The sequence below is a fragment of the Hyaena hyaena genome, unplaced genomic scaffold (assembly GCF_003009895.1).
Source record: "Hyaena hyaena isolate Hyena2069 unplaced genomic scaffold, ASM300989v1 scaffold_252, whole genome shotgun sequence".
NCBI lineage: Eukaryota > Metazoa > Chordata > Mammalia > Carnivora > Hyaenidae > Hyaena > Hyaena hyaena.
In genome coordinates, this window is record NW_024080884.1 from 613,622 (window position 1) to 634,772 (window position 21,151).

Genomic DNA, 21,151 nt, shown 5'->3' on the forward strand with positions numbered 1-21,151 from the left:
CTTACAGAAAGGCCTGTGTGAAGCCTGACCTGTTTCCAGAGCTGCCTAGTCGGCGCCCCTCCCGAAGGGCGGGTGGTTCGGTCTGGGGCTCCCTGCACCTTACCCTCAGCCGCGAGCAGAGTGGTTGTGCCCGGGAAACTTTTCCCCCTCCCCACCCCCCGGCCGTGAGCTGAATGGTTGTGCCCGGAGACCCCCCTGGCCGCGGGCTGAGTGGTTGTGCCCAGGGACGCATCCCCGCCCCCCCCAGGCCGCGGGCTGAGTGGTCGTGCCCACGGCGCCCGCCTCCAGGCCACGTGGGCGCCGCGGCCACGCTTTCCGCAGTGAGGGAGGGGCTTGGGCCTGGCGGCGGGTTTCCGGACTGCGGTTTGGGGCTGCAGCGGCGCCGGCCCGGGTCCTCGTCCGCTCGGTGGCTGCGTCTGCCCCCTACTGCCGCCCAGGTCGGCTCGGCTCCCGGCTCCATGGCTTCCCGCGGGAGGAAGCGGAAGGCCGAGGCGGAGGTGGTTGCGGCGGCGGGGAAGCGGGAGAAGCCGGCGGGCGACCGGAAGAGCGTGGAGGAGGCGACCGTCGTGATCGAGCATTGGTGAGGGGCCTGGAGAGGCGCGGGGAAGCGGGCCGGGGCCGACCGAGGCCCGGCTTCTGAGCTTCCGCGTCTCTCCTAGCACGAGCTGACGCGTCTACGGGCGCAACGCCGCGGCCCTGAGCCAGGCGCTGCGCCTGGACACCCCGGAGCTTCCGGTGGAGGTGAATCCTGCCAAGCCCCGGAGGGGCAGCTTCGAGGTGACGCTGCTTCGCCCGGATGGCAGCAGTGAGTGGGGGCCCGAGGGCGGGCGGGGAGCGCTGGTCTCAGACCGTGGGCACCGGGATTTGGGGGGAGAAGCTGGTGCATGGCGAGGTGACTTCGCTCCCCTCGCTCTTTTCCCAGGTGTGGAGCTCTGGACTGGGATTAAGAAGGGGCCCCCACGCAAACTCAAGTTCCCTGAGCCTCAAGAGGTGGTGAAGGAGCTGAAGAAGTACCTCTCGTAGGGTGTTTTGAGTAGAAGTGCCCACACTGAGGTTTGAAGGGGGCAGGAGGGGTGGATTGCGGCTATTTGCAAGCAGCCCTCCCTTACCCCGTATCACACAGGGCCTACCACTCGTAACTCCCTTCTTGCTCTCAGGGTGTCCCCGTATTGTTGGTAGGAAAGCTAGAAATCGGCAATAAATTGTTTCCTGTCGGCGTGAAACATTTTGGCTAGCTGCATGTTTCACTGTCCTTGAGCTAAGTCGTAGGATGCTGATGGTAATGTAAATGACCCTATAGACGTGCAATTTGAAGATAGGTCTATTGATCCCACGTGAGAACCAGTACCGTCACTCCTGGCCCCAAGGACTTGACTGGTTTTTTATTCTTAACGCTCCGGCATGTTGTCAGGCACTCGATGAGCTGAGTGAAGCAGGATGCTATCCTTGAACTCTCCTGGGTTTGTGGGCTCCAGGGTGGGGGGCACAGCTGTCTTGGTCTTTAGGATTGCCTGGGCCCCTTCTCTAACCTCTTTTCCCTCCCTCCTGTTCACAGCTTTCTGTCCCTGGCGATGTTTGGAACATTTATGACGGGACATGGCCAAACTTCAGTCATGTGCCTGAAGCCATGGTTTCTCCTCCTCCAGAAGTGATGGGTCAGTTGTGAGGCAACCCTCTCGTAAGGTGTTGAAAAGTTCTTGGATTTGCTTTGTTTAATAAAAGTTGAAATAAAGTATTTGAGTAATAGTTTAATGTTATGGTATTAGGTGAACAAAGCTCAGCCTTGTCCTTTTGTGGGATTGGCTCCCCTTGCATTTTTCATATTCCTAAGGTCACCAGTTAACCTGGAGCTCCTAGGGTCTCTGGTAGATCACGTGAAATACCTGTAAATACTAATGCACGTATGTCTCTCTCAACTCACGGAACACTTCTTGGAAGTGATGATGGGAGTTCTTTTTTAGCCCCTGCAGAGGTTTGACTGGCCTTCCCACAATGGAGTGCGTAAGGCCCACTATAAGTAGGTACTGGCAAATGTCCTGTCGCCTTTACCCAGTTCCACCCCAGCACTGTTTCATCCCTTCTGAAACACTTGGTTTCACAGAAGGTGTTTTTTCTCGTTTATTATTAAATGAGCAGTGACTAGATATAACTTAGGATCCCTGGCGTTGGTTGTTATTTATGACCTCATAGATTTGGGGACCACACAGTTTATAGTTTCACTTGTTTATCACTAACTGGAAAATAGATTACAAAGAAATAAGATAGTTCAAGTTCATAATTTTGTACCCACGGTACTACTGCTTGGCTCCCAAAGTGCGGGGAGGTGAGGAAGGGACCCGTAGAGACCTAGGAGTACCCCTGCCTCTCGTGCTGAGGGGACGGGGAATGCGCTAGCCTCTACCCATACACCTTTTGCCAGTCAGCATTTCCCACCCTCCCAGTGTCCCTAACCTGCGCTACCTGTTCTACGTTAGTATGTCCACCTCTGTGTCTGACTCTGAGGAAGGGTCGGGCCACACAGAGGGAATACCCATGGGCACCAGCCTCCCCTCTGATGTCCAGTCCACAACATCAATCTCGTCTTCTTCGGAGCTGGCAGGAAGTGGGTCCAACAATTCGGAGTTGCCAAGTTCCTCCTTGCCTGCCTCTGGAGCAGGGCATAATACCTCATCCATACTTAGGGACACTTCCGGCCTAGTGTCCATCCAGTTTGAACAGGGGGGTGAGAGATCCTCATAGGACCTTTGGGGAAGGTTGAGAGAGTCAATGTGCAGAAGCTTCTCTCTCTGATCATCCACTGGCTGGGAACTGGTAATTTCCAGATCTGGAGTCCAAGGGCCTCCTACTGAAAGTACCTCCCCTTCACTCACCTCAGAGGGCATGACAAGGGGGCTGAGGGACTCATCTGGCTCTTTGTTCTCAGAGGACCTGACAAGGGGGCTAAAGGGCTCAATTGGCTCTTTGTTCTCGCCAGTAGGTTCCTTTTCAAATCCCGTGAGCTCCCTGGGCCAGAGTTCCATGTCTGGCAGACACCATTCCTCCCCTTCAATCCAGGTCTTTCCTGTTTCTGTCAGGTGGTAACTAGGGGTCCTGAAGCCCTCGGCTCCAGGACTCTCCAGAGACCCTATGGGTGGCTCAATGTCGGAGCCACAGAGCATGAAGTCCAAGATCTCCTCCAGCTCACTGGTGGCAGCAGCACTTGTGATGCGGTACTCCTCAGCCTCGCACGGCTGTCCCAGCAGAGCTGTGTCAAACGCGTAGTGCTCCCTGCAGTCGGTACCCAACCCGGGCTCCTTCACTACCAGCTCTGGACTGGACCCAAACTCAGACTTCACCACTGGGTGGTCCGGCGAGCGGCCAGCAGAGAGCAGGATGTCTTGTAGCCTGGAGCACACAGGGGAGTCCTGACACGGATCTACTCTGGCAGATAACGTTTCCTGCTCCTTAACTGAGGATGGCTGCGTCCCTACAGGCTCTTCTGAGCCAGGTTCCAGGATCTGAGGGCTCTCTTGAGAGTGTTTGAGGGGAGGCTCTTGTACCACCTCCCAGCACGTCCCATTGACAATCTTCCGAAGTTTCACCCTTCCGACCTGCCCCTCCTCTGTAGAGTCCGAGTTCGGAGTCCTGACGTCAGGGCTCCGCTTCTTGCTCCCACCTGTATCTTCAAGACCAGATGGGCTTGGGGTGCTTTGTAGAGGACTAGCTCTCCCTGGTTTCTCCTTGTCCTCTGGTACTTTATTTATACTCTTCTGCCGCCAAAGGCGCCGGCCAGGGGCTGTGGGTACGGAACTGGGTCCACTTACAATGCCGGAAGGCTTGGATGTACAGACATCAGGAGATGGCTTAGAGCGACTCAGTCTGATCTTTCTGGGCAACAGTCGCTCGTCCACAGAGGGGTACATACCAGGTGGGAAAACTGCTGTAGGAGCAAGGGCAGAGTCGCTTTTTCTCTCTTTAGGTTCCTGACTGTGGCTTGATGGTGAAGAGCTTTTTTCTTGTGGAGTTGGGCAAGCTCTGGCCTTCCTCTTGAGCGTAAGATTGCCGGACAAGTTCTCTGCATTCTGTTGGTTGCTTTTCTCCAGGGGGCCCTCCTCCTTTCCCAAGGACTTCAATCTCACTAGCCCAAGAGGACAAGTTGTCTGGGTCACAGGCAGTGGAGTCCGAGGACGACGGATGGATGCCACCACTCTGGCAGAGATTGGTGCAGGACTTGGAGGTTGTAAGCACTCCCGGTTCAGTCTTCGGCCCTGGGGGGCCTTCACCAACTTCCCACCCTCTAGCTGGAGGGATTCTAGCTCAGATACACGGAGCTGACGAGCAGCAGAAAGCACATCCTGGGCTTCTTCTCGAGATACTTCCATCTCTGAGGTATACAAGAAGTCCACCAGCTTCCTGAGTGTCCTGATCTTTAAGCCCCCCAGCTCCAGCACCACCTTCCGACCCTGAGCTGGCCTCTCCCGCTCTAGGCGCTCTGTGAAGAAGGGGCTGCAGGCTGACAGGATGCAGCAATGGGCTGGAACTGCCTCGCCTGGAAGGAAATCCAAACACTTGTTATCTCATGTTCACAGGCTAAATAAAGTCTTTACTGCCCAAATGTGCTGCTCCTCTCAATTTCTTTCCATGGAAGTGCAAAGAAAAGTCTTTTCCTTCTGTTTGTCTGGAACCTTCTGGACATTACCTAGCTAACAAACTTTTTATCCTTCAAAATCTAGTTTAGACATCACTTCTTTCAGAAAGCCTCTCCCCACCCCACGTTCAGTCTAGGTTAGCTGCTCCTGGGCACAGAGAGATACTCTAGCTATCAGAGCACTTAGCTACCGCTGTTATAACTGTCCATCTCCTTCACTAAAGTGAAACTATGAGGACGGAGGCCATATCTATCTTGTTCACTAAGATACACCCTCTGCTTGACACAAAGGAGAGGATCAAATTTTTGACTCATGAGAATTTAAAATTTTTTATAGAAGCTGCTTGTGGTCTAACAGAAAGAATATGAGCTTTGGATGCATATAATCAGGGTTCATTTCCCACCTAACCTCTTAGGCATTGCCTACCAGGCAGCTGGCTTGAGCCACCTTTACAGGCACGTCCCTGGCCATCTCAGTGAGTCTCTCTCATGGCTTCAGTTTCCAGAGGCTTGCTGCTGACTCCCAGGTCCTACCTCTGCCTAGATCCCTTTTCCCAAGACAGTGAACATGCCACAGCCTGCATCAACCTTTCTTGAAAGTGAACTCTATCCCCCGACCCCAAAACCTCCCGTTTCCTACTTCAAAATACATATGTACTTAACTCCCAAGCCTGAAAACTAGAAGTCCTCTTTGTTCTCCTTTACCCATTGTATCTAATCAAATATTAACTTCATTTTTATTTACTTTAAACATCTCTATCTATAGATACATAGATACATGGTAGTAGCAATCTCCACTCCCAACATGGGGCTTGAGCTTCAAAGCCTGGGATCAAGAGTCACATGCCCTACTGCCTAAGCCACCCAGGCACCCCTCAAACATTAATTTTTTTTTTTTTAAAAAAAGCAACTACTTTTTGAGTCCTTATTGCATGCCATATAATATACTAAGTAAGGGTTTTACCAGTATTCATTCATTTGATCTTCACTGCAGTCCTGTGAAGTAGCTGCTTTTATGGATGAGTAAACAGTGGCATAGCTAAGTAATATGCTCAACACAATTACACAGTTATAGCAAGTCACAGGGAGAGGATTTGAACCCAGGGAATTTGGCTACAGAGCCTATGCCCTTAACTGCAGCAAGTTTTGTAAATTCTTTCTGATTATAAACCAGACATTTCTATACTCAATACCTCAGTTTAGGCCACCATTCCTTCTCTTGGATTCTAAAATAGCTCCCTATCTGAGCTCAACAACAATCCAATAATTCTTCTCATGCAGGCCAAGTGTTATTTCTAAAGCAGGTATCTGATCATGACCTTCTTCTTAAAACCATTCCTTGGACGGGGCGCCTGGGTGGCTCAGTCGGTTAAGCATCCAACTTCAGCTCAGGTCATGATCTCACGGTTCGTGGGTTCGAGCCCCGCATCAGGCTCTGTGCTGACAGCTAGTTCAGAGCCTGGAGCCTGCTTCAGATTCTGTGTCTCCCTCTCTCTCTGACCCTCCCCTGCTCATGCTATCTCTCTCTCTCTCTCAAAAATAAATAAAATATTAAAACAAAACAAAACAAAAAAAAAACCCATTCCTTGGTCACATCTAAATCTCTGTACATGCTGTTCTCTGTGCCTGGGAAAATCTTTCCTCACTTCCTTCTACTTGAGATCTTTTAGATCTCAGCGAAGGGGTTATTTTCTCCAAGAAAATCTCCCTAACCCCTGTCCCCCAACCTCCTCGAGTCTAGGAAGGTGCCCCTCTCTTGTGCTCCTCCATCAGCCTTTACTTACTCCCATTTGTTATCTTATACAGCACAGTTACTTGCATGCACTGGTTATCTGAAGCTCTCTCCTTTATGTGATTTTTGTACAAAGAGGGACTTTATTTTCGTATATACTGTACGCCCAAGCTAGCACACTGTTCTAGCATCCAACAGACAATTGTGTTTTTTATTTTGAATCAAGGAATGAATCCCAATTCTGTGCTTACTAAGAGAACCAACAGGCTTAACTCTAGGCCTCAATTCACTTATCTGTAGAACTGGAACCATATAACCTTTTATCTCATAAGGCTGTTATAAGAACCAAATGAGACACTACTCTGCAAACCGTAGAGTGCTACACCATGTTGGTTGTCAAAATAATCCTTTTTATAAATGAAGAAACAGCTCCAGACAGATGAGTGGGACTTACTTGCCCATTTGTCACTTTGTTACTGAGTAACAAAACTAAGACTTTAACTCTGACTCCTAGTCATGGGCCTATTATGTGACTCTAGGCTCTACTTCATGCTGACTGAACATTCTAAATGGAAAGGGAAGGGGTGGAAATTAACACTATATTTTTAGGTCTAACAACAAACAATAAAACCCATCAATTTGAAGATGAGAAAAATTAAGCAGCAGCTTGACAAGAAAATGGGAAAATATGTAATGATATTATTTAACACTTACATTGTGCTAAATACATTAAGACCACTGTTCTAAGCGCTGTATGTGAACTCCACTGTCACAATCATCCTTTTATATATTATCCATCTTTTACAGAATTTCTATGCTTACTAAACTTTGTAATTAGTTTCACTTTTTAAGAGAAAAAGAGCATAGTCTCCTATTCATTCTTGAAAACATCAGCTGTCCTGGAAACAAACAGCTCTTTCCCAAACAACTTATACTACTCAAAGGTGATAATAACACATTTTCTTGGTTTTGTCCTCTACTCCCTGGCCCTGAACTCATTTTTATCTTATTCTACTGTGAGTATCTTATAGTGACTTTTCAAGTGAGTCTCCACTAGTCTCTTACCTTCTGCCTGCAGAAGGACATCGCAGAACACACCACTCTGTTGCTGGTGATGGAGCTGCACAAAAGCTAACCGGAGCAGCCGGGGATTCCTATACAGGATTTTAGAACTGGCAGGAGAGCACATGTTGGTCTCTTAACAAACCTACGTCTTCACAGATCAGATTCCTGTGGATGAGATAGTACATTTCAGAGGAATAGTTGTACCTAATTTGTTTTTGTCTTTGAAATGATAGGGAAATTTTTTTAAACATTTTTTATTTATTTCTGAGAGAGAGAGACAATGTGAGAAGGGGAGGGTCAGAGAGAGAGGGAGACGCAGAATCCAAAACAGGCTCCAGGCTCTGAGCTAGCTGTCAGCACAGAGCCCGATGCAGGGCCCAAACCCACGAACCGTGAGATCATGACCTGAGCCTAAGTCGGCCGCCCAACAGGCTGAGCCACCCAGACGCCACCACCCCCTTTTTTTTTTTTTAACGTATGATAGGGAAATCTTGAAAGTGAGAGACAATAGCCATGTGTTGAGTTACCATAAGCCCAGAAATTGTGCCAACGGTATCTCAAGAAAGGATTTCATAGTGCTTACATGTAGGAGATCAGAAACAAGTGCAGAGTTGAATCTTAGCTCTGTTATTTATTAGCCTAGCTGCATAATCTCAAGCAACTGACCTAACTTTTCTGAGTCTCACTCTTCTCATCTATGAAATGGTAATGATAATAGTACTTACCTGGTAGGGCTGTTTTAAAGGTTAAATGAGTCAATGCAGGGAAAATTGCTTAGTACTGTGAGTGCCTGGCACATAATTATTACTTCCAAAAGAGTAGCTATTGTTGGGGCACCTGGGTGGCTCAGTTGGTAAAGCATCTGACTCTTGATTTTGGCTCAGGTCATGATCTCATGGTTTGTGAGTCTGAACCCACATTGGGCTCTGTGCTCTGTGCCGACAGTGCAGAGCCTGTTTGGGATTTTCTCCCCTACTTTCTCTGCCCCTCCCTCACGCTCTCTCTTTCTCAAAATAAATTAACAAACTTAAAAAAAAATAAAGGTAGCTATTGTCATTATGCTTAAATCTTCTGCATTCACATTACCACTGAGACTCACCACCAACAGTGCCGACAACCCATTCTTCCCAAGCACCACACTTCTGAGCCCCATGGTATAATCCTCAATTTAACACTTTTAAAGAAACAATATCGAACATAAAATCTTCTAGGAGGTTGTACACACCTTCTTGTCTTTGAGCTCACTCTATCACACTAACCAGCAGAGGGTGCACAGTAAAGAAAAGCAAGTGCTGGGCTCTCTGGGAAAGTCTCTTACAGAAAGAAAGAAGGACGTTGCTACCCTTGCTTTGGATGTTCTTGACCAAAGTGAGCCTCATGCAGCCTGGAAACTGGCAAAGAATTTGGCCTTTCAATTTGTCAGTCTGGTTAATCACCCGGCTAACCACGGAGCAAGGATAATTAAGCATTCTACCCTTCCCGAAACAAGCTGGATCTTCTGACTTCAGGCTTACTCCATTTCCAGCTTTTTGCACTGAAAAACCCCCACACTCACTGCACAGCTGGCATTCCTTTCCTGGCATGCAGCTTTCTATCGGGTGGCACCGATGGCTCTAAACGGTTCCCGTCAAACTATCAGGAAAGAAGAGAGTGGAAAGGTTAATTCAGAAGGGATAGGCTCAATGCTAATTTCAGCCAGAGGGGGATGGGCGGAGAGGATGGATGGCAGCTCTTGCAAGGTCCCCAACATAGGCTCTGGGGAAGCTTCCCGACCCACCAGGCACCCGGCTTTGACCCCAGACCCAACCTGGAACAGCTCTGCAGAAGTTGCTCTTGGCGTTAGGGTCCTCTGTCCAGCGTCGCGCGGGGAAGGTTAGCAAAGCAGCAAAAGGTGGGCCAACGGCCTGGGGGTTCCGCTTCCCGTCCAGAAGCAAGGAATCGAGGTTCAGGGAAGGCCCTGCAATGCGGGGCGCCCCTCACGCTCAGGGCGCCCCCGGCCCAACTCCTTTGAAGAGAGACCTCTCGGCGCTAAGGTTTCTGGGAATGGAGCGTGGGGATCCCGGAGGCCCGAATTCAGGGTTCACCCTCGCCACCACCTCCGGCCACACGGGCTTTGCAGCCACTCCTTGGTGCCCTCGTACCGCTGCGGGCTGCGGGCCCGGCACCCTCATGCAGGTGACAGCCAGGGCCTGAGGCCACGCGGCCAGCGCCACACACCTCGCGCTGGGGTCCTCGCGCACGGCGCGTCGCTGGGCCCGACGTCCTTCCTCCTCCCCCAGCCCTCGGGCCGACGTCTGCCTGAATACGTCATCCCCATTGGCCGAAGGTTCTTCGGGCGGCCAATCACAGCGAGAGGAGCGCTTTGGGCGGGAGGCTAAGTCTCGAGGGACTTGAGGGCAGAGTCAAGATGGTCGGGCGGCGAGAGGTAGGCTAGAAGGCCCGCTCGGGAGGCCGGCTTGTCCCACGGCACCCGACGGGATCACAGGGAAGAGAGGGTCAGGACTCCCCAGTAGGGCAGGCTCCTAGGTGGGTGAAGGACACCTCCGTCTTCCCTTTGAATACACTTGCAAGTGGCCCTGGTCCCACTGAGGAAGGCTTCTCGGAGCAGAAGGCCTCTGGATGGCTCCCCTTGCACCTAGATCAGATCTCTCTAATCTTGGTAGCTCTTTAGGCCAGGGATGCTCGGGAACAAGGCTGTTGGGCTAGTGTCTGAAATCTGGTTTTTCCCAGATCCTCCTCCACCCTAAAACTGGTGGGACCACCGGGCTTGCAGAACTTCCGGTGTGGACGCGCCTGCAACACCCGTTCAGGGATGATTTATTTGGCGCACCTCTTGGCTGGCAACAGCTGTTTCCAGGGATGATGTAACAAATTAAGTGATTGCAAGATTAAACACTTAGAGAGAATGCCAGCCGGGGTCATACAGCTGGGCAGTGGTTCTTCCCCGTGTGTGTGTGTGTGTGTGTGTGTGTGTGTGTGTGTGTGTGTTAGGACCTGGGGCCTGGCTTCGATTCGATGCCCCTCGATGTCCTGCTGTAGATGAGGATGGCCAATTCCAAAGCCGATGGAGTGCGGTGAATTAAAATGTAGCAGCCTCCATGGAGACCAACTGGAGGCCAAACGTGAAGATGCCTAAGAGACAGGGAACCTGCAAAGGAACAGTTCAGGGAGGTTAGTAAGTGGTACGGTTCCCTCAAATACGGCTTACGGGTACCTAACATCGTCTCAAAAAGGATTTGGGGAGCATGTCACCTATCCTTGTAAAAAAAAAATGTTCTTTCTTTTTTTTAAAAAATAGATTTTGAGAAGGTTGACAAATATGGAGGGCAGGGTGCATTTCCAAGTCAGGTAATATTGTGGTTTGAGACCTTTGCTCTTGAGATGGAAAAAAGATCAAGGCACAGAAGACGTTTTGGGTTGCAGTTACATTTTGAAGAGGAAGCAGTTTGTGAAAGGACATCAAACTTAGAAGGAGGACACAAGCAAGCAAAAAAAAAAAAAAAAAAAGACAAGGCAGAACAGTGCTTGCTTAGGCATCTGTTACTGTGGAATCGACTTGAGTAGGTGGGTGAAGTACCAGTAGAGGTGATCCTGCAAGGTTGTACAAAAAATATAAATATTATATCGTCTCATGAATTGTTATTAGGAGTGGATTAATTTTCAAGCAGCAGAGAGGACTCCCTTCTTGGTTTCTTCTTCTTTTTGCATCCAACACCATTTTAGTTAAATCTTGTGATAGCAGAATTTTTTCTTTTAATTTATTTCTAGGAGAGAGAGAGAGAGAGACAGCGTGAACAGGGGAGGGTCAGAGAGAGAGGGAGTCACAGACTCTGAAACAGGCTCCAGGCTTTGAGCAGGCAGTCAGCACAGAGCCCGAAGCGGGGCTCGAACCCACGAACCGCGAGATCATGACCTAAGCGAAAGTCGGACGCCCAACCGACTAAGCCACCCAGGCGCCCCGTGATAGCAGAATTTCTAAAGGGAATGATAAATGGCCATCCTACCCAGGGCTTCAAAAATGACAAACTTTTGATGGTAATATGTAGCCACCAGAGGGTAGAGAGGAGTAAAAATATTTTGTCTTCTTTTGTACGGACATCCAGTGGCGTGGTTTTTTTTTTTTTTTTCCCGGTTTCTTCTCCTTGGCATTTATAGTTTTAGTCTATTTTAGAAGTAGAGTCAGCACAGCGCAGCACTCAGCCCTTAAGTTAATATTTCTACTTTATGTGTTTTTAATATTTCTTTTCTAAACATGATGTTATTTCCTAGCTCTTCCCTAATCTTTCAGCATTTTATGGTATCTTGTTTTTCTTTGTGTGTAAGTACTGATGGCTGTGGGCAGTGGGGAGTTAAACTTTGAGAGCTGTGAAACTGAGCCCTGAGTGTAATATTCCATGCATTAGAAACCAAGCAAACGAAAGAAAGAAAAGAAAGAAAAACCTCTGAAATAAAAAACAACCATGTATCTCTGAACATACCCTCGATCCATTGACTTCTCTCCATTTTCACTGTTACTACTGTGGTCAGCTTTCTATTACTGCAACTTGAGCTTCAAACTAATTTCCTTGCTTTCACCCTTGCCCCCTCTTTAATCCATTGGACACATAAACTCTTCAAAACCTGAGTTAGATCATGTCATTCTGCTGTTGAAAGCCCTCAGAGGCTTTCCTCTTCCTAGGAATAAAATCAAGGGGCACCTGGGTGGCTCAGTCGGTTAAGCATCCAAATCTTGATTTCGGCTCAGGTCCTGATCTCATGGTTTGTGAGATGGAGCCCCATGTTGGGCTCTGCAATGGCAGTGTGGGATTCTCACCCTCCTTTCTGCCCCTCCCCCACTCATGTGCGGGAGCACTTTCTCTTTCTAAATAAATAAACAAACATTTTAAACAAAGAATGAAATCAAAGCTCCTTTCTCTAAATAACCTGTAGAATCTTCCATATTCCTATCATTCCCTCCTCATTCTGACACTCTGCTGGATTCAGTGTGTTTCAGCCTCACACTTGAGAGGTTTGGCATTAGTCTTACCAGTGCTCATATGTTTTCATGGTTGGCTGCTTCTTCCCATTCAGATTTCAACTTAAAAGATTTTAACTGAAATGTCAAACTCTCCAAAGAGTTTGTCCCTGACATTCAGTGTAGAATAAGCCACAAGTCATTATTATTATTATCCGACTGGTTTTTAAAAATAATTTTTTAACATTCATTTTTGAGAAACAGAGACAGAGCATGAGTGGGGGAGGAGCAGAAAGAGAGGGAGACAGAATCTGAAGCAGGCTCCAGGCTCTGAGCTGTCAGCCCAGAGTCGGTCACAGGGCCTGAATTCATGGACTGCAAGATCATGACCTTAGCTGAAGTCGGACACTTAACCGACTGAGCCACCCAGGTGCCCCTATCAGTTTGTTTTAAACCTCTGTGTAGTATTCCATCTGACATTTACTAATCTCTCTCTCTCTCTCTCCGTTAGAATGTAAGCTTTCTGAGAGCAAGGAACTGGTCTACTCATTATCATTGACATCTAGAAGAGTACCTGGCTCACAGTAGGTACTCAGAATAACCCAAGTGGAACTCACCTTTTTTTGGTAGCCTGGGTGTAAAGAGTTTATCCCTCAGTGAGTATTAATCCTTGTGATGCTTTATTTGGAGACGGCTATTTCAGATAAATTTAAATTTTAACTTTTTCATCACTGAATTATCTTTTTTTTTTTTTTAAGTAGGCTCTCTGCCGAACATGGGCTTGAACTCATGATCCTGAGATCAAGAGTCTCATGCTTTACTGACTGAGCCACTCAGGCATCCCGGGTTATCTTTTTTGGTTTGTATATAACTTTATTTTTAATGTTATCTACAAATTCATTAATATAAAAATGACTTGCCCAGGATTGCATAACTAGTAAGCCAAGAGACTCCATTCACTCACTTACCTGTTGCTAAATATGAGACATTAGGCTGAGCTCTGGGGATACATCATGAACTAGAAAGATACCATTCATGTCTTCATGGAGCTCATCTTGTGGTGAGGGAGACAGGAAAACACACCCACTAAAGGAAGGCAAAATACTTGCAAATTTTTAGTGATGAATTGAAGGAAACAAGACCAACCCATCTCTAGAAAATCATAGAATATTCTAGAATATAGCTCTGATCTAGGAATCAATGAATCAACGAACATTTCTTGTTCTGGTTGTTTTCCGTTGGCAGTTGTCTTTGGCTTTTGAACTTGCTGTGGAGGACCAGGAATACTAGATGGAAAGTAGAGGTAGAAGATGTGATAAGATAATAAGAGAAGGTTCCTAGATAATGAGGGTTAAAGTTTGTGCCTGTCTCTGTTTAATGTATTAATTTCCCAATCTAGTTTAGTTTGTTTAAAGCCCATCAAACAAGCGCTGTGATGCCTGTTTGGTCTTCCAGCCCTTCTGAGAGAAGTCCTTTTTTGGTCATTTTAGACCAGATATGAGGGTCTGTGAGACTGTAGACTGAATATGCGGGGGGTGGGGGTGGTGGATAATGACTAGATCAGCCTGATTAGAAGGGCACGTTCATGCTGAGGAGGAGTGGAATTCCAGTTTAGATAGATAAGGAAAGGTCAGATTGTGGTTAGTAAGGGTGACTTTAATGTACTGAGTGAGTTAATGTGGTACCTTGAAAGCAGATGAGGACTTGGCTTTTTTCCTGACCATAAGGTGATGGAAAGAGCATGGGCTTTGGAGTTGGATCAATGAGGGAATCACTTCTTAGCCAGACCAACTCAGGCAAGTTTCTTCACCTTGCTGAACCTTGATTTCCTCATTTGTGAAATGGTGGTAATACTATCTCCATGGTGGTGTTTTAGAAGTTAGAGATAATGAGCACAAAGTGCCTTTCACATGATAGATGCTCTGTCGTTGTTTGCTATTATCAGGCGATGGTAAGCCACTGAAGGTTTTGGAGCAGGGTAGATGCTGGTAATAACAACTCATTCGTAGTGAGTTCATATTACATGCTGTATGCTGTTCTAAGAACTTTACGTGTATTTTAATTCTCACAACAGTCCTGTGAGAGATATAGTTATGATCTTCACTTTATAGTTAAGGAAAGAGAGGCTCAGAGAGATTATATAATTTGTTCAAGGTCACATAGTAATACATTTACTTAAGTGTGCTTGCAGAGCAGGAAGGTTTGAAGCCAGGCAGTCTGACTACAGAACCTATGCTCTTAACCATTATTCTAGATTATGAAAACTTTATGAAGATTCATTTGGCAGCAGTCTACAGGTAGATTTTTCAGTAAGAATAAAAAAGGAAAATTTCAATTCATCGTTATCATTTTTCTTTAGTAATCACCAAATGACCATAAAGTACTAGTCTTTGTCAAGCATGTAAAAAAAAAAAAAAGAAAAATCCGACGTCTGTCCTTCATGGCTTACAGTGTAAGAACATATTAAGGATCACTTGTAACTCAGAAAAAGAATACCTGTATAATCCTTTATGTGGGATAAATGTACAAAGAGAATGTATGAACTAGATCATGGTAAGCTTGTAGTGCACAAAGAAATCGAATTTTCTTAAAGTGAAATTTAGTTTTTCTTACACATGCTGTTATCTCCTCTAAATATATTACTTGCTTACTGAATTCCACTTATTCTCCCCTTCAAACACACATCATTTTGATTTGGGGACAAACGGGAAGACAGTGATTTTCTTCAACAGCCCAGCGGATACAGCCTCCTTCTAGTCGAAAGCACAGACACTAAAAACTGTTAACAATTCCAGGCATTTATTTATTTATTTCTCATTAGCTATAACGCAGTTAAGCCAAAACACTGAAATGGGAAGTTTACCTCGGCTCTTCCCTCCCAGCCCAGTCAATACATAGCGGTCCTGTTACCAGGATTTTTCTTTCCTTCCCTTCCTGTCTTCTTTTGGGGGAAATGCTTGGGGGTTGAAAGCAACAAACCAAACAGCAGCAGGCAAATCAGATCAGCTCTTCTCCTACTTCCCTACCCGGGAAGGAAGGGAGAGGAAGCAAGAACCCCACCATCGGCGAGCGGGAGCCTAGGCGTGCCGTGCGGTCCTCGGGAGCCCGGTTCCTTCGGCCGGCCGGAGCTCTGCAGTCACTCCTCAGAGACTGGGTCGTCTCCACTTTAAATATAAATATATATATAAAACTTCCCCCTGTCTCTCTCTCCTCCTCTCTCTCGCCTTTTTTATTTTTTTAATTTCCTATAATAAAGTTTCCTATTGGATAACATCAGCTCCCTGATTTATGCCTGGCTCCTATTGGAAGTTCTCAGGGGCTGACATCACTGAGGAAAGCGAGGGGGTAGGGCTGCCAGATCAGTTTGTCACCACCCAGGCTCCCTAGCCTTTGGCTGGGTGCAACTTCCATTTTAGGTGTTGGATCTGCGAGGAAAAAAAAAAAAGAGAGAGAGGGAGAGAGAGAGAGAAAGAAGAGCAGGAAAGATCCTGATCCTGAAAGGAGGAAGAAGTGGCGAAAAACCAACTACCCTGCTGGATCTGTCTTTCTCAGCACATTGACGAAGCCTTGGGTTTCTTTCTTAAAGGACTGGGTTTTAGAAGTCCACCTCTGAGGTGTGTGCCTTTTTAAAAACCGTGTGTACAGCCGGGTGAAGGAGGATAAGCCAAGTGGAATGATTGTCTTTCGGTAACCAGAGCGAAGTTAAAAACGGGAGACTCTGCGGTGCTGACGGGTGACTTTTAAGCAATTGTTATTTTTTCTTCCTACTTTGGGGGGATTTTGGTATTTTATTATACTTAAAATATTCAAGACCCAGAAACAAACTTCCAGCTCTGTCTAATATAGGGAGACGAGTAGATCCAGAGGGGTGAGAGCAAATTTACATTTCCATGGACATTTACATTTCTGGGTGTTCTTTGATTTTATGGTTTTTTTTCCCCTGGTGTTAAGCTAACAAACTTCTGTTTTCAGAGCCCAAACCCAAAGTTCGGGTTTTTGGCATGTCGCGTGTGGGTTGGGAAAGGAATTTGTCCGGGTCGGAAGCTACTTATACAGATGGTTCTGCATATATCTCAAAACTTTTCCCCCCCTTTTATCATTAGGTTTGTGGAAGTGGAAAGTTGCAGGGAGCTTTGCAGCTTAAATGGTGGTGGTTTTCCCCCAGAGAGTTTGAACGGCCCAGATCAGTTTCAGCCTTGCTGTTCCTGGGTGGATCCCTCTTTTACTTTTCCAGGTGCGGTGGGTGGGAGCCTCATTCTCCAGCGAGCCATAGCCTCGCTACTTTGCTTTATAAAAGAAAACAAATGGATCCATGTTAACCAAATTGCCATTTCTTTCTCCCTACGGCTACCTTTGATGGCAAAGATTTGTAGAGGGGTTACACGTTCAGCCTGCAAGTACCGTAACGTTGGGTTTCTGTGCTTAAAGGGCTAAGGAAATTCTAATCATGCTTTTTAAGTTCCCGTGAATAAAGTGGCAACACACCTGGAGATATTTCCAGCTTTGTGGCCTCTGAAAGGGTCGTGGATCAGATAAGGTGAAGTTAAGAGAAAACACTGAACGCAGACGTCAGTGTTGAGAATGCATTTGAGAAAGTACAACAAGAATTCTCCCTTTTTCACCAAACTGAAAGTTGTTTTTTGGAGGTGAGTTTTTGGTTTGGTTAATTTGCCGTGAAATCACAGATCGGTAAGAGCCGAAGGCCCGTGACTGCCTTCATGTATTTAATCTTAACACTCGTTTCTTCTTTTCTGCAAATACATCCTTGCAAAAATACTGTTTCTGGATAATTATATAGCCAACTCATCAGGAGCTGGAAACTGAGTGTTCTCTCCTTTCTCTCTTTGAAAATGCGCATCGGTCTGAAAATGAGAGCTGGAATAGATACTGCCCTGATTGTAACAAGATGGGCCTTAATAGATAAGCTGGCCTTTAGCTTTAAACGGGTACGTGGCTTTAATAACTCCCTGATTTTGTGCACTCCTCCCATCCTTTAGACAACACTTCCTTGAATTTCTTTTCCAGAATGGGAGTATTTCTTGAAAGATGATTTCATCCTGGTGAGGTTGTGGCTTCAGAGGAAACAACTTTGTTCCTTTTTAAATCTAATCTATGCGAGGGCTACAGTCAGATTTTGATGTCTGGATCTCATAATTCTAGCAAGTGCCATTACAAAGAAAAAAGATAATATGTGCAGTCTGTTCGGCTCTAGTTCTTGTTCGAGGGAAAATTTGGAAAATATTAAACGTTTTCTCTGCCTTGACTCCAGCCTAGGGGAGGTTTCTTGGTGGATCTTTGGAGGGTTGGTCATGTTGCTGCCACAGTGTCGGTTTCGCACCCAACCTTTAGGGGGAGGGATGAGGGAATCCGAAGAAGGAGTACAAAGGCAGTTTGAAAATAGGTTCTGGATGACTGAGTGGTGGTGGTTTGGGTCCAGCTTTAAATACTGGGCTTTGTGTAGCTGCAGTGAGCATCCTAGTAACTAGCGTCCAGGACTATTTCCACCACTGAGGCTTTGTTTTGACTGGTGTGTACTATAGAGCCTTCTGGTTGATAAGATGGAACATTTGTCTTTTTCCTCACCTCTGCCAGTTCTTTCAGGAAATACAAGGGGTGCAAACTAGTAAATCTCTGATTTTTTTTGTCTTGCTCCTCGTTTTGGTTTGGGATAAAAAAAAGACGAGTAAGTATGAGTTGTGCAGATTTTTCTTTTTGTGTTTGACTCCTATATACTGTTGGTTTCTTTGTTATACGAGTAAGGTACGGTCTGTGTGTTCCAGGTGGGTGTCTCTTTTGGGTGGTTAGAGTTCTGCTGCCTTTCTTAGGGCTCCAAATTACAGGGAGTCACGGGGCTAGGATATGTTCTCTCAGTATAAAAATTGGGACTATTGTAGATTTTTTCCTAAAAAAAGCTCGGATTAATTGCAATTCAGCCTTAGGTTTATGAGGTAGTTGCTCTCCCGGGATGGGTGAGACAGGACGGATGCAAATAAATTAAGCACAGGTCACTATTCAATTGGAATAACAAAATGATTAGCTCTGTATAATTTATTGCTTTCTATTTTAGTGCCTCATGGTCCACTTCCAGCCCTCTCTCCCCACCCTCTCGTTGTTTTATACTGCATGCTGAGCATTTTGCATAAACCATTTACTTATTTTTCCACAACTGTTTTTGTTGTTGTTGTTGTTGTTGTTGTTGTTGTTGTTTAAGGACTATGAGCCTCGGAGAAGCTGAGGTTTGCTGAAAATCTCACTGCCCGTAAGTGGCCAAGGCCAGAATTAAACCCTCCTCTGACTAACTACAAAGTCCATGGACCTAGCCACTAATATACTACCATTCTCCAGAGAGAATGGAAACAAGAGCCAGAACTAAAATGAGCCCTTGCTAGAGGCAGGAGTGTTTAATTTTGCAGAGTGCCAGCCCCCCCCCCCCCCCCCCCCCCCCCCCCCCCCCCTAGAATCCCAACCCCCTGCATGTTGGGTTAATATATGTAAAAAATCCATTTTCCGTAAATCCCACAGAGACCTGAGTATACTAGAATGGATAGCCTCTCAGTCTTTAAGACTGGGATCTTCCCACATGCTTACCCTCGCTATCCTAATTTCTTAAACTGACCGGAAATGCCTCCAACTTTGATTATCAGTGAAATTTCTTCTTCTAGAGAATTTACAGGCGTGTGGTTTGAAATGATATTGGCAACTTGCAGGGAGAGGCTTGTAACAGTAGCTCAAATAACGTTTATCACATTGTGTTAAAGTTGTCTACTTCTTTTTGCCTTTCCTTCTAGACCGTGAGGCTGTCTTCTATGTCCTCTTAGCTGCTGTCTTAGTGTCAGGTATATACCAAGGTGTCAATAAGTCTTGGTTAAATAAGGCATTTGATGGGAATCCCCGAGGGACTTTGTGGGGAAAAGTGAAAGGAAGTCGAGGTGGGAAGCAGTACAACCTGGATTAACAAAATCAGTGTAATTTAGAAACTTCTGCTGTAGTCTGTAGTTTCAACCTTTTACACATTTCCTACCTCTCATTTTTAAGTGAGGTTTCTGGAAATCATCGAAGATTTAACATTTTGATTTAAAAAAAACACCCTCTTTTCTGGGCGAGTTGTCAAAAGGGTAGTATAAAAAGTAAGGGTCATCATATTTCATAATCTAGGCGGCTATTAACTTCAACCACTGAAACCTTAAATATAGCCACTGTCTAGGGGAGAGGAGCTGCTCACCTGGAAATGACTAGGGCAGCAGCAGGGAAGTACTGCTTTCCAACATGTTAGAAGCGAGTGGTTTTTATACTAGTTAATGAAAACTCGAGAAGCTTGGGACGATAGTTTTGAACATCAGTGTTCCAAAGAAAGTACATTTGGATATCATTAATTTTTTTTGTCAGTGCTTCTGCTACGAAACTTCAGATTTCGTTCACCAAGTGTATTGGGAAGTATGAATTTAAGAACCTAAATTCATTTTCATGGGTAATGTAGAACAATAGTAACAGGAAACTGCCTAAAGGAATGATTCCTAGGTTATCAGTATGTGATTTCATGTTCTCTCCCATTGCACAAGGATTAAAATGCCATGAAAGGCTAACATAGGGGTTGCTCTGCCTAAAATGCAGTTGCCTGCAAGGTTTCCAGTAGAGAGCATCGATACAGCCTGGATACAGTAAGGAGGGAAGAACTGATATTCTGGTTAGAACTAACGAGGGGTTAAATAAGGGTCTGGATTGATTTGTATTTGGTTGTATTATATAGTGCAGTTTTGGGAGTAAATGTCCGCACTCCCATTCTATTTGGAATTGAATGTCATTGGTTATTAAATATTAAGCATTGAGAATGGAACCCACAGTTACTGTTGTGGTTCAGCGACGGTGTTCCCCATTTTTAGGCCACTTCCTCTCCAGTGAGTCCTTCAGTCTGACTGGAGTGGTGTGGGCAATTTAGATCAGGCATTTAGTGGGGACAATATAAAGATCCAGAGCTTTCTTAAAGCATTCTTTGCTAGCCGTTGGGTTAATTTGGTCATCACTTTTGCAAACTATGTTCCATTATATGATGAGGAAAGCAACTTTGAACTTTTAATTTTTTAAAAATTTTAAGTTTACTTAAAAAAATTGTTTTTAAATGTTATTTATTTTTGAGACAGGAGAGACAGAGCATGAGCAGGGGAGGGGGCAGAGAGAGAGAGGGAGACACAGAATCCGAAGCAGGTTCCAGGCTCTGAGCTGTTAGTACAGAGCCTGACGTGGGGCTCGAACTCACAAGCTGTGAGGTCATGACCGTAGCTGAAGTCGGACGCTTAACCAACTGAGCCACCCAAGTGCCCCTAAGTTTATTTATTTTTGAGAGAGAGACAGAGAGAACAAGCAGGGGAGGGGCAGAGAGAGGAAGAGAGAGAATCCCAAGCAGGTTCTGCACTGTCAGCACGGAGTCTGATGCGGGGCTCGAACTCCCGAAACGTGAGATCATGACCTGAGCTGAAACCAAGAGCTGGATGCTTAACTGACTGAGATACCCAGGTGTCCCTCAACTTTTAATTTTGAAAAAATTTCAAACTTAGGAAAGTTGCAAGAATAGCACAATAACTCCTGCATACCCTTAGTCACCTAGACACCCATAGTTAACCTTTTGCCACAAATGTTTCCTTTTTCTGTGTTTTTTGATTGAAATATGGACTGAACAGGAAATTTCCAGTCTGAGAGTTCCACAGATATGGAGAGACAAGGCAGCGTAGCATAGTGGCTCAGAGCATGGATCCCTGGGCTGGACTACCCAAGTTCA

The 21,151-nt window shown here is 46.1% G+C and overlaps 3 protein-coding genes across 10 annotated transcripts in view; 2 read left to right on the forward strand and 1 right to left on the reverse strand.

Annotated features, from left to right (window-relative positions):
• The first annotated feature begins 274 nt into the window (after positions 1 to 274).
• On the forward strand, positions 275 to 1,746 carry SELENOH (selenoprotein H). The gene is made up of 4 exons (XM_039245116.1): positions 275 to 580; positions 660 to 805; positions 923 to 1,053; positions 1,556 to 1,746. The coding sequence occupies exons 1-3, from the start codon at positions 459 to 461 to the stop codon at positions 1,021 to 1,023; spliced, it is 369 nt and encodes a 122-aa protein (XP_039101047.1). The 5' UTR covers positions 275 to 458; the 3' UTR covers positions 1,024 to 1,053; positions 1,556 to 1,746.
• A 706-nt stretch (positions 1,747 to 2,452) lies between these two features.
• Positions 2,453 to 7,548, reverse strand: BTBD18 (BTB domain containing 18). The gene is made up of 2 exons (XM_039245029.1): positions 7,425 to 7,548; positions 2,453 to 4,528 (listed from the first exon to the last, which is right to left on the reverse strand). The coding sequence occupies exons 1-2, from the start codon at positions 7,546 to 7,548 to the stop codon at positions 2,466 to 2,468; spliced, it is 2,187 nt and encodes a 728-aa protein (XP_039100960.1). The 3' UTR covers positions 2,453 to 2,465.
• An 8,215-nt stretch (positions 7,549 to 15,763) lies between these two features.
• Positions 15,764 to 21,151, forward strand: part of CTNND1 (catenin delta 1) — a 47,523-nt gene continuing 42,135 nt past the window's right edge. For 2 of the 8 annotated variants that reach the window (XM_039244999.1, XM_039245001.1), the window contains exon 1: positions 15,764 to 15,992. The gene's annotated coding sequence lies outside the window, so the exon portion shown is untranslated. Of the gene's footprint in view, positions 15,993 to 16,092; positions 16,112 to 16,956; positions 17,025 to 21,151 lie in introns of those variants that run through there. The other 6 variants (XM_039244998.1, XM_039245000.1, XM_039245002.1 and 3 more) reach the window with 5 other exon arrangements.

What these genes read in the sequence shown, in the direction of transcription:
- BTBD18 (XM_039245029.1), bottom strand. Translation starts at nt 7,548, where the DNA reads ATGTGCTCTCCTGCCAGTTCTAAAATCCTGTATAGGAATCCCCGGCTG. An exon ending in TGTCCTTCTGCAGGCAGAAG is followed by an intron (nt 4,529 to 7,424) that starts GTAAGAGACTAG and finishes ATTTCCTTCCAG; the next exon opens with GCGAGGCAGTTCCAGCCCAT.